The sequence below is a fragment of the Chenopodium album genome, chromosome 25, assembly GCF_948465745.1.
Source record: "Chenopodium album chromosome 25, dcCheAlbu1.1, whole genome shotgun sequence".
Classification (NCBI taxonomy): Eukaryota; Viridiplantae; Streptophyta; class Magnoliopsida; order Caryophyllales; family Amaranthaceae; genus Chenopodium; species Chenopodium album.
Window position 1 is genome coordinate 7,516,722 of NC_137858.1, and position 12,817 is coordinate 7,529,538.

Below are 12,817 nucleotides of genomic sequence, written 5' to 3' on the forward strand. Positions count from 1 at the left end.
AAATAGTAGAAAATGAATGGAAGTTAATAAATAATAATGGGTCCAATTTCACCAATCAAGCATTGAAATGAACTTAGCTTGAAAGGTAAGCAAGTGATGGGTACGTACAAATCCGTATAGCTTACCTCATTTGTTCTTTAATTTGTATTTTTCATTTTCCCTTTTTAATTTCTTCGTTTGTGGGTCTTACAAAAATGACGGTTTAATAAATTGATGTGTTTGTTTTTATTTTGTGATACAAAATTAATTGATGTATTAGTAGAGTTATTAAGACTTGAGAAGACGTTTCAAAGTTCTCTGATGATAAGTTCTATGGAATAATTGGATGGTTGGTGTTTGTTAGTTGGTACTCCCTCTGTCTCATAATATAGTTCATGTTTGTGTTTTGTCGTGGTATTTAAGAAATAGGAGTAAGTAGATGAACTATATTAATAGAAATGAAAAGTACTTTACAATTATAAAAAAAAAAAGTTAAAGAGAAAAAGTGGGAAAAAAAAATACAAAGCATGTGCAAAATTCAAGGATAATATAAGAAGTACAATGAATAAAATAAAAAAAAAAAAATTGAGGGTATAATGGTTTTTACATACTATCCAAGGATGGAAACAACATTTTGAGTATCCAAAATAGGAAAATAGGAATTATATTATGAGACAGAGGGAGTACAAACTAAGTTAAAAGCTTCGTGTAAATTCTAATGTTAGCAATCTAAGCATGGCAAAAGTTTTTTTGTAGAACTTGTGCCATATCTAACACTTTCAAGGTGTATTTTTCGGAACACTCCTTACTCTTCGGGTTATTTGAAAATCTTTTCATTAATGTGTTAAGTGATTTTTTGTAATGTACATATTTGACCATGAATGAAAACATTTTTAGCTAGATTCGAGTTCTACTTCACTAACTTGACTAGAAAGAACATATGATTGTAATAAAGGAATATGCCGTGTATAAGAGAATGAGTATAAGAAGTTCGGCCAAAATAAGTTCGAAATAACCGTAAATAAAAAAAATTTAAAAATATCTACTCTCTCTGTTTTTTTATATACATCAGTTTGACCGGCACATTTGTCGAGACGTTACTTTGATCATTAATATCTTTAATTGTGCATTAGTAAAAATTGTAACAAAATTATATTATGACTTAGACATTATGACAAATCTAATGATATATTATATAATAACATTTTTTTAATTTTTAGAGGTGAAAAAATTAAATCAACCATGATATGTAAATAGTGCAATTGTCAAAGTGATGCATATAAAAAAAAAAACGGAAGGAGTAAAAAAGTTCTTTAAACATCAAACCAAAAGTCATATCCACATAAGATACTTATTCTAACAATTATCACTACTTAAAGTGTGACCAATTTTATCGAATAAGTCCTAATACACCCGTTAAAAAGAATTTAAGTTATGAATACACAACGAACAATTATCAACACATATAATGCACACATCTGCGTGCCCTTGCCGCCTATACTTATAGGACTGATGATGAGGTCTACCCTCAAGCCAACAACAACAACAAAACAATCCTTTGGTACATTGATAGCACAGGTTACAAATCATAGAGATAATTGATGGATACAAGACGTAAGAAGTTGTAACAAAGTAAAAAACTTGTGACAATTCAATTCACCAAATTATAAACTGCATAATGTTTCAGAATCTTTTTCTTAGAGTCCCACTAAAACTTTCACCAATTCAGCAATTTTATCTATTTTTGGTAATTCTCTCTCTCTTCTTTCTCACCTCCTTTTACCTCAATTATTATTAATCAATTTCTTTTCAGAATTGGGTGAACTAAAACCATAGAAATTTATTCAGAAAGAACAACAACAACATAAAATTTAGAGAGAGAACAAAAAATCATCAAAAATGGCGAGAGGAAAGATTCAGATTAAGAAAATAGAGAACCAAACTAATAGACAAGTTACTTATTCTAAGAGAAGAAATGGGCTTTTTAAGAAGGCTACTGAACTTGCTGTTCTTTGTGATGCTACTGTTTCTATTATTATGATTTCTAGCTCTAATAAGCTTCATGAACAGCATAGCCCCGGAATCACGTATGTTTCTTGTCTCGGCTTTTTTTTTTTTTCGTGATTGTCCGGAGTTAATAGTCACGTTGATAGTGTAATTTTATAAGTCGCTTTGAGACGATTAAATTATTGGGAGGTTGATGTGGGGTTATTAAATTATTTTAGGGTGTTGATTTTTTTTTCTTTGATGTTTGCAGGCCCAAGCAGGTTTATGATAAGTATCAGAGGGCTATGGAGGTTGATCTTTGGGCCAAGCAATATCAGGTCTGTTAAATTATTTTTTTTCTAATTATATGTGATTTTAAAGATTTAATTTTGAGGTGATTGCTGTGATTTTTGTGCAAAATGGCTTGTGGTAATTAATTGGATTTTGGTGTATAACTATAAAAGTTTGAGTAGTAATATTGAGTTAGAAATTAGGGTTTTGCTACTTTAAAAATCATCAATATATTTAAAAGAAGATTTTTATTTGGTCTTGTATCTTAAATTTTGATGAAGTTTTAGTTTTCAAAATATATATGTGCATAACAGAATCATTTGGAATCTAATCTATGAGGTACATAGGCCATACCGCCAAATTGAGAATTTTAGGGCAATTTTCTATGTACAATCAATTGTATTTTGTATAAGGTACAATCAAAACAAACTTATATTTAGCTCATTTGAAAGCTCCAAATAAGTTGTAAAGTGAATATATTGGCATACTTGGATAATTCTTGGTAATATGATAAGTTGTTAACAAGCCTCCTTGTTTTTTCCTTCATAATTTATTATCACACTTGGGTAGGTTTTTGTATTAAGAGTTACAACGAGTGTTTATGAGACTCTTCTCTTAATAGAGAAACCAAAACTAAAGAACAAAATAGGTTAAGAATGATCCATATGGGAAACCGAATGATGTTGATACTTGATAAGGACTTGGTTGTCGCGTTCAATGGATAAGTAGGATATGCCGCCCATACAAGCAACAACCCGGGTATAGTTACTAATCACAGGGAGGTAATATAACTTATAAGAGGCTTTAATACACACAATTACACAAGATATGTATAGAGCTTTAATTTTGTTGGCCTTATATAGACTACTACTGTAGTGTTTTCTTAAGGAAAAATCTCTGTTTAGTCTGTTTTTATAAACCTATGATCTGACTGTGATTAGCCTGTCTCTGTATAGAAACTATGTACAAGTAGCAAAATATCCGATTTATTCAATTATGATTTGAAAGTCGAACTGATAATCCCTTCAGAAGTCTTCTCTTTGACTTTGTTTAAGATAGACAAGTGGGGATACAAGCCATCAATAAACCAAGGTTGTATAGTTTCCTGTACTCTTTCTGTCTTTTCAAATGTCTAGAGTAAGTCGTTACATTTCCTATTACAGTAGAATTATATATATATATATATATATATATATATGATAAAGTTTCCAATTCGCCTCTACTTAATGATGATCATCCAGTTTTTATTAAGCTCTTTCGTAATAACATGTTATACTACTAACATAAGGGGTTGGAACAGTGTGCCAATTATTGTTAGAGGGATTAATGGAGTATGTCTTTAGTAAGTTTTCTACAAAAAAATCGTTTATATATCGAAGTAAGATCATGATCAGTACAGGAAGCTTCTTTTGATTTGCTCTTATTTATTAGTCCTCCAATCTAAATTGCCTTCAATTTTTGTACTTGAGTGATGAACTCTATGTTGAAAAATCAACAGTTCTACTTAAAACGCCATTTCAAAGTCAAAAACACTATAAGAACAACTTGTTACTTTAATTTGCAGTTATCTCTTTAGAATTATGAGCTTGATCAGGTTATATGTATGTGCAGAGAATGCAAAAACAGCTGCACGATCTGAATGAGATAAATAGGGGGCTTCAGAAGGATATCAGGTGACGCTTATGTCGGTTGCACGTTGAAGTTTAACTGTTTCTTCACCATTTAGAGTTTATGAATTGTATTATTCTAGTTTCATTGATTTTGTTTGAACTGTGGGTTAATAATGTTGGTAGGCGAAGGATGGGAGATTGTTTGGAGGATTTGGCTATTGATGAATTGCGCTGTCTTGAAGATGAGATGGTGAATGCTGTGAAGGTCATTCGTGAACGCAAGGTCTAAACTCTCATACTCCATATATTAAGCTAAACAATACACTCTTTTCTGTCTATTCTACCATATTATACAAAAATGTTGTCTTGTAGAGATCATTTGAACTTCTGATTTTACGAGTTGAAATGAGCATCAGTAGTGATCAGTTTGAAAACTGTGATCAGAATATGGTTTTAAATTGGTTTTTTGATCAGTTTAGTAGGACTAATATGTAATGTAGAATATTTTGGTCACCTCTTCTTCTGATTTAAGTACAATGTAGATTCGTAATGTGAGTTATTCATTAAACGAATTTGCCATTTTGTTAATTGACAGACTAAGAAGATCGACAATAATATTGACACTTCGAAGAAAAAGGTCAGTCTGATTTTATGATTTCCTTTCGTTCTTAAGGTTCTTATCCTTGTCTGCCTATGTATTTAACTTCGAATAATTTTCTTCTTTTTTTGCATTCTGTACTAGGTGCGAAATTCTCAAGAAATACACAGGAGCCTCCTCCAAGAATTTGTAAGCATATCACACTATAATTTACCTGCATTTTCCTGCTTTTGAATGGCTAGTGTATTAGAATTTGATTGCTGAAGTTTAAGTCATTTTTTTGTTGATGCAAATTTTGATCAACTGCATTTTCCTGCTTTTGAATGGCGAAAAGAAAACTACTAGAAGTTCTACTTTGCTACTCATAAATTTTTATGTTGGCAGGATATTCCGAAGGAGGAATCACAGTATGGATTGGTTGATAATGGGGAGTACAATCATGTGCTTGGATATAACGATGACAATCGTATACTTGCTTTGCGATTGCAGCCGTGTCAGCCTAATCTTCATGCTGGTGCAGGGTCAGGATCATGTGTAACAACTTACACATTGCTTTGAAGCTTTGAGTATCACCAGTCTCATGTTATGAGTTCATAACAACTTAAAATCTATTAGCTAGTTTGTGTTTGTACTCTGCAGTATGTAACGAATCAGTAAGTGTAATGTTTGCAGTTTAACTTATATGTTATTGTGAAGCTAAAACTAATGACAGAACTTGAGTTGTTTTGTTGTTTGGATCATTGTAAGAAAGTGATGATACTTATTCATATATTATCTAGATACAGGTGAATGTTTAATGTTGTGTTGATATATTATCTAGATACAGGTGAATGTTTGTGGATGACTCGTTAAAATTGTTACATTGTTGATAAGTGATATATATTGAGAGAGAATGTCAAGATCTTAATTGCTGACATGTTATGCATCTCACTTCTCTCGGGACCTTTATATATAAGTGTATTCAATAGAGAATTAGAGATGACATTGAGTTGTGTCCTAGCATAAAGCACATGTTATCACATCATATGGAAATGACATTCCGCGACACAAGGCATGGTGAGGACAAAATGGCTTGAAACATGTAAGGAATTATTTTGGTCTTTTTTAAAAGTCTCTAACTCACAAAATTGCTCTAATCAAAAGTTAATCAACTAAGAAGACAAATACTAGTATTTTTAGATTGTCAAAAAAAAAAAAAAAACTAGTATTTTTAGATGGTAGCAAATATGGAGCATGTTTGGGCCTGACCCAGGATCGACCCAACTAGCAAAAAAAATGAAAATATCCTTCTATGGTATCAAGTTCATTTCTTCTAAACAAGTCCTTCATATTAGTATATTACTACCATGGATCTTACCCCAATAAATTCAAGATATATAATTTTGTCATCAAATTATTTGCATTTAAGTATACATACAAGGAGAAAAGCATAAATTTCAAATTCCTTAGACCTTTTTTAGTTTATACGGAGTATTTAAAGATGTCGTAATAATACGAATGAAACAGTTTAATATTTTTCATAATTCAATAATGCTCTATAAATATAAACATATTTTTCACTTTGAAATTCTATATAAATTGAATTGTATGTTGACGGCACAGCAACTGTTTACAAAGATCTTAGAAGTTACTAATATATTTCAATTTTAACTTTGCATTTATAATGACCTGCTTTTAACTTGCGAACTTTCCTTTTTAATTAAGATTGAAGCAAACCTTTTAAACCTCTATGGCGTGCCATTGAAGTTTTATAACAAAATCTTTTCTTCTAATAATAAAATCAAAATTCCGAAGTGCTTCACAACCTTTTCGTCTCATCTGACATATAACAGCTGAAACATGTAACCTCACGCCTCACCAGGTATGTAACAGCTAACATTGTAACCCTCCGTCTCCATATAATCAATTCCGATATCAATCAAAGATCTCCTAAAAGATTTTCCAAATCAAAAAATTAACCAAATTGATCACACAAATCACCCCAATCGTTGCATTTGACCCAAACCATGACCACCTCCTCTTCATCATCTCCATATTTATTCTCTAATCAAACCATTTACACTTAACACTAACATGAAACAAACATTACAATAGCATTTTTGGTGTTTACTTCATCTTCCTCAAATTTCTCAATTCCGTTAAACTCAGTAACTAAATTCCGTGATAAACATACACATTTTTTTTGGTTTTTCTCTCTCCTCTTAGCGAACCTCCCGCCTCCTGTCTCAATCTTTTTCTCTCTCTAAAAAATTTGGGGTTTTTTGCAGTTTCTCTCTCCTCAAACCTCCATTAAACCCCGCCAAATTAAAACCTCCATTGAAGGAGGAGGAGAAGAGTGAGAGAAATGGGTGCTCTTGCTCTTCCTTCGCCTTGGATTCCTGAAGATGACCTTATGCTTAAGAATGCAATCGAGGTACCACTTTTTTCAAATTTCCCTTTTTTTTGTTATTGTTGAAGTTGAAATTTTACTTTATGTTTGTTGAATTTGATTGTTTACTTTTTGGGAATTTGATGAATTTTCAGTTTTTGGGTCTTTTCATTTTTTTGTAATTGAGGGTTTAATGCAATTTTTTTTTTTAATTTGTATGATTTTGGTTTTTGGGGGGTGTGATTGGAATTATGATTCTTGATTTATTGTTCGTTATTTGGGTAATTTGAGTTTCGAATTGATTGTCGTTTCTAATTGATTTGAGTTTATGATTCTAATTTTTGGTGGTGATCATAAAGATTTGATTTTGGGTGGAAAATTAGGGTTTTCAGAGTTGTAATTAGGGTTTAGGGTTTAAGGTTTAAGTTAAATGTGTAATTAGTGATTAAGAATGAATTGTTGGGGTTTGTTTGCGTAATTACGACTTGTTATGATTTTGTTTTTACCGATTATGTGAATGTTGAGTGTTTTGCATTTTTTAGGCTGGTGCTTCCTTGGAATCACTAGCGAAGGGTGCTGTGCAATTTTCGCGGAGATTCACTATTAAGGAATTGCAAGATAGGTGGCTTGCTCTTCTTTATGATCCTATTATATCGTCGAGAGCTGCTGAACAAATGGTGGAGTTAGAACGTTCTGCATCGAATCTTGCTTCGAAATCTAACAGAGCTGATAATTCGAAAGGAGCTAAAAATGCCCATGGGAAGAGGAGGGCTGAAAGTGTACGTAGATGTTATTATGCTATGAGGAAAAGAATATGCAATGAGCCTCATAACCAGGGTGATTTGGCTTTTCTCGTTGGAACTAGTGATAATTGTTTTGTGAATGGGGCTGAAGCTCCAGTCCCAGATGACATGCTTGGAGATCCAATGGCTGGCCATTTTGGGCTGGGGGAATATGAACATGTCGATTTTGATGAGTTGCGTAATGAATTTCCTCAAGTCACGAGAGGTGGTGCTACATCTTGTGGGGTTAGTGAATTTCCCATTCAGCAGCATAATACATTTGAAGATCATATGGAGCATAACACTTTGCTACTGCATAATGTGTCTTCCAAAGAACTTCCCGCTCATAATATGTTTGAAGGAAACGATATTCAAGTAAATCCTGATTGTAATAATAAAGACATCATGTGTTCTGGTTTTGAAGGAAACACAACCTTCAATCAATCTATACCTGAGAGTGAAGCTCAATATCATTTACAGTACACATCTCCACCCCCTGCAATGCCTGATTGGAAACCACTTGATGGCATGTCAGTGCCAGAAATGCCTGATGATATAAGCATTAGGGGAAAAAATATACATATAGGAGATCCTTTTGCTAATGATGATGCTGGAGGAACATCTGAGTATGGTGTTATGCACACAGATCCCGATTTGACTCATATACCAGGTGATGACTTGGAAAATCCGGGAGGTTGCACTTTTCCCAACTTTGAATTCACAAGTGAAGAGGAGATGCATATCTTTGATGGAGAGAATCTTGATGTGTTAAATCTACTCTTGTTAGACTCTCCTAATGATGTTAATGAAGATGACAGATTGCCCAATGTGTTTGAAACGAAAGGGCCATCTGCTACAGACGTATATATTGATATCCCGAGTAATACAGGTTCATTTGGAAAAAATGATGTTGATTCTCACATGGGTGACAGTAATCGTCAAAATAGTTCAGACACTCAAATGCCTACATCAACTGCATATGTCAACTCTGAGTTCCCGGAATATTGTAATGGTGTTATATGCTGCCTATTAAACACTGAGGATCCTGAAATTCCATGTAACGATCATATTGTTTTTCCTAGTAAGCCACGGGCAGCATCTGCCAGTAGAAGAAATCAGAGTGAGGCTAATAACCTATCATTACATGGTAAGGATAACACAGGCACTCAATCTAGTGGAAAAGGTCTAAGCACAATGAAGAGGGAACAGAAACGGTTTGGCGAATCACGTCAAGCTTCTCAGACACGAGGTCCAGATGTGGGACTTAATCGTGCTGTTAACGAGCCTGGGGTTAAATTTGAGACATCTAGGCCTGAAACATTTAATGGCCCCAGGGGTTCTAGTGGTGGCCCTGGAGCTCCATGTCAAAGTACTCAGGGAGTAAAGAAAGAACCTTTAGAACTTCCACTGTCTAGACAGCCTGGCTGCAGTGTTGCTGAGAAATCAAGTCATCTCTCAGATGTGGGCCATATACACACTGCTGTTGGAGGAACTAGTCAGGATGGTCAGACATCACTGGCCCTTAAAAATCAGGAATCACACACACTGGGATCTGCGGACAGTATGGCTGCAGAACCTGGTGTAGATCCATTATTATCTGACCCTGAAGAGCAATTTTCTGAGAGTGATACTGACATTCCTTATTTTTCTGATGTTGAAGCAATGGTACTATTCAAATTCTGTTAGCACTGTATGGTATTGCTGTAAAGTTTTATTTTTCCCCATCATTTCCTCTAATTAATTGCTTTTTTGTGCCAGATACTTGATATGGACTTGGGCCCAGAAGATCAGGATTTTTTCTGCAGTAAAGAAGGTACAATGAATTAGTTTGGACCTTCTGTTTCTGCCAATGTTTTGTTTACATTCCTCCCCTTAATATTTAATTTTTATTGCCAGCACTAGTCTTTAGTTGAAAGTTCATCTATAATGGTTGGCACTTAATTATCTGTTCTATAGGTCAGTTGTTTGTCTCCAATACCATGCACTATTTTTTTTATCTATTTTTTATAATTTTTTTTGCCACAATTTAGATTGTTGTTATAACGTGATGATCTGTTTATTTCTGAGGACATTGTTAAAACATTTCCTTTTTAGGGCAGTCTTTTCATCCTTTGACGTCACCTATATTTGAGTACTATTGACCTAAATCCGGCCTTTTGTGGTCCTCCCTTGGCCTTGTCTGTCTTTGGGTTGCAATTATAGAGCATTTAACTAAACCAATAGATGCATACTTTGTTTCGAGGCATTTCAGCTTTCTGGGCAATCAGTATCATACACATGATTTTTTTGATAAGAGATCTACTGATGTCACATTTGCAATGTAACTGCCTTTGCACCTGAAAATTTAATATCACTGTTACTGCTTGAAATATGTGAGGAAATACCTTTTCCCCTTACCATGCCATTGCCATCTATACTCTTTATATTACATCTAAGTTTATATAATTATTAATTTAATTTCTGTCAAAAGTAGTTTTTGTATTTATTTGTTTTATTGATTCTGTTTATTTTCAGTTGCAAAATATCAGCACGAGGATGTGAAGAGGGCGATCATAAGGTTGGAGCAAAATGCACATTCATATATGCAGAGAGCCATATCATCACATGGCGCAATTGCAATATTATATGGTCGGCACTCAAAGCATTACATTAAGAAACCTGAGGTACTTTGTTTGGCTTCTGTTTCTCATCCTTTTTGCTACATCCTAGTTGACAATTGTCATCTTTTTTGCTGTGTCTACTTGACTTGTGACCCTCATACCTTGCTTGAATTGTAGGTCTTGCTTGGGAGAGGAACAGAGGATGTTACGGTTGACATTGACTTGGGCAGAGAAGGGCGTGCAAATAAGATATCAAGGCGGCAGGTGAGATATCCTGTAAACTCATGTTATAGAAGATAGTTATCCTTGCGGCAATATGTTGTATATCAACCATGGTTTTTTTTTTTTTTTTTTTTAATTTTTTTATTTTCCACTTTTTTCTTTTGAGCTGATTTCATATTTTTTCATTTGTTGTTATCGATATGCTTCTGTCTATACTACCAATGTTAAATCTAGTTGCTTCTAACTTAATCTGTTAGTGTTGAAGAGGTTTAGTAGTCTATTTATTCAAGCTTTGGTCTCCTCCATAGATTTTCTTTTCTGAATGGTTGCTGTACCTTGGGCTTTGAAGTCCTCTGTTTTCTTCTTTGGGTTGGAGGGGTGTGGGTGCGAGGAAGCTCGTGTGCTGCTATAGAGTATAGATTTGTAGCTTGTCGGCCTTGTCCACAATGCACCATTCCCTCTTAATTCCTTTTAAGTTATGATAACTGAATAGATTTATGCCGAGGAAGGTATATGAGGAGTGCAAACTAAATGGAATAGGCTAAATTTCATGATCAAAGCCCGTAAATCCACCACCTTCTGAACTGTTATGGCTCATTCTGAAACTTTTGCCAATTCTTGAATTTTTGGTGTTTTTGTTCACATTGGGAAATTTTGCTTAGGCATCGTTTCTCTTTCTTATGCTCTTTCACATATTCATCTCTTTAACTTGAGGACTAATGATGTGATTGTTGATTTGTTTATGACCCAGGCAATTATAAAGATGGACAAAGATGGAGCTTTTAATGTAAAGAATACTGGAAAATGTTCAATCTATGTAAATAGCAAGGAAGTCTTCCCAGGGCAAAGTCTTGGTCTGCACTCAAATTGCTTGATTGAGGTATTTAACTAAGCATTATTTTAAATGTGCGCTTGATTCTTTTCCTTATATCTGTAATGTGACCCATGTCTGCAGATAGCAGATTTGCTTCCAATCCTCCATGCCTTTTATAATGAGCTTTTGAGTTTCCTTTCTTTCCCTCCACCCACACCCCTTTTTTTTTTTTTTTTTTTTTTTTTTTTTGAGGGGTGTGGGATCATATTATGCGAGGAAAGGTTATCAATTGGAGACATTCTCATTTTCATACTTCTTAAACCTGTTGGGCATTGTTTGATACCTAATTTAATTGAATACTCCTAAATGGTAGCTGATTTCTACCCTATTAAACAAACCCAATCTTTTCCGAAAATGGTAGCTGATTAGGGACTAGAATCAACCCAACTTAGCTTGATTTCATCCTTACTCGAATTGCCTTGATTCGACAGACCAAAATCGATTATGACCTGAATTTAGGTGACCCAAATTAAAACATTATCCAACCCCAAATTAAATTTCAGCTACTGTTTAAATGTAAATATTGCAATGTATAAAATTAGGTTCATTATGAAATATGAATAAGTAGTAACCTATATTTTATAGCATAGAAGCACACGAATGTAATACATAAAATCTGCAAAAGCATTGGATTATGTAACTATTTAGGTTTTTTTTCAATGGTTATTCCAACTTAAAATACATCTGCAAAAAAACTGTTGTCTTATAAAGTACTTGATATTTGTAATCTGATGTCTTATAGTACTTGATATTTGTAAGACATTTTGAATTATGATCCGTATCAAGTTGTTTTCTGGGTGGTACTCAGACAGGCCCTAGGTACTATGCAAAGTCACTTCTATCTTCTGAGACGTAAAATAGACCACCCTATGTACGTTGCACTAGCAACATAGTTTCTCTTAGTAATTTTCTGTTCTGGTTCTGCTATTAACATTGAGTAATTTGCCCACTGACTGATTTGTTAGTGGGTGATGATGTGTATTTTCAAGATAATTGTGTCACACCATAATTAAATATGGCCACTGACTGGTATTGTTTTGAGATAGTTGGCCTCCCTCTCTGTTTTATTGTTTTTGTTTCATTATTTGTTCATTTTAACAATGCATTGTACAAGATGGTTACAAAATGCAAGCTTAACATGCGTTTTGGATTTATCTGCAGATTAGGGGAATGCCATTCATATTTGAGACAAGCCAGACTCGCGTAAAGCAATATTTGGATAATGCTGCACGGAAACTTGAGGACAAGAAGGTGAATATCTAAAGAGTTTGATGACCACTGGAGGTGCTTGTTTTACTGCACTTTCTTGGTTTATTTTTTTTTACTTTAGCCTCTTAGGTCTTTGTATCTACCCTGCTGACTGCGTAGAAAATTAGGTGATGTTTAGAAGTAGGCCTGTAAATTGTATGCTTAACTTGAAATAGTAGGATAACTATCAAAAGTCATTGTCTTCACTCAAATCCTCCATTTTTTGATACTGCTGCCCCACTTTCAAAGTAAAATTAGA

At 33.9% G+C, this 12,817-nt stretch overlaps 2 protein-coding genes across 2 annotated transcripts; both read left to right on the forward strand.

Moving 5' to 3' along the window:
* Positions 1 to 1,551: 1,551 nt before the first annotated feature.
* On the forward strand, positions 1,552 to 5,244 carry LOC145614716 (floral homeotic protein DEFICIENS-like). Its single transcript, XM_081669788.1, has 7 exons — positions 1,552 to 2,066; positions 2,237 to 2,303; positions 3,868 to 3,929; positions 4,050 to 4,149; positions 4,462 to 4,503; positions 4,609 to 4,653; positions 4,849 to 5,244. Exons 1-7 carry the CDS (start codon positions 1,879 to 1,881, stop codon positions 5,020 to 5,022), a joined length of 678 nt encoding a protein of 225 aa, XP_081525914.1. The 5' UTR covers positions 1,552 to 1,878; the 3' UTR covers positions 5,023 to 5,244.
* A 1,308-nt stretch (positions 5,245 to 6,552) lies between these two features.
* LOC145614317 (uncharacterized) lies at positions 6,553 to 12,764 on the forward strand. Its single transcript, XM_081669355.1, has 7 exons — positions 6,553 to 6,877; positions 7,375 to 9,279; positions 9,373 to 9,427; positions 10,129 to 10,277; positions 10,392 to 10,478; positions 11,188 to 11,316; positions 12,472 to 12,764. Exons 1-7 carry the CDS (start codon positions 6,809 to 6,811, stop codon positions 12,571 to 12,573), a joined length of 2,496 nt encoding a protein of 831 aa, XP_081525481.1. The 5' UTR covers positions 6,553 to 6,808; the 3' UTR covers positions 12,574 to 12,764.
* The last annotated feature ends 53 nt before the right edge of the window (positions 12,765 to 12,817 follow it).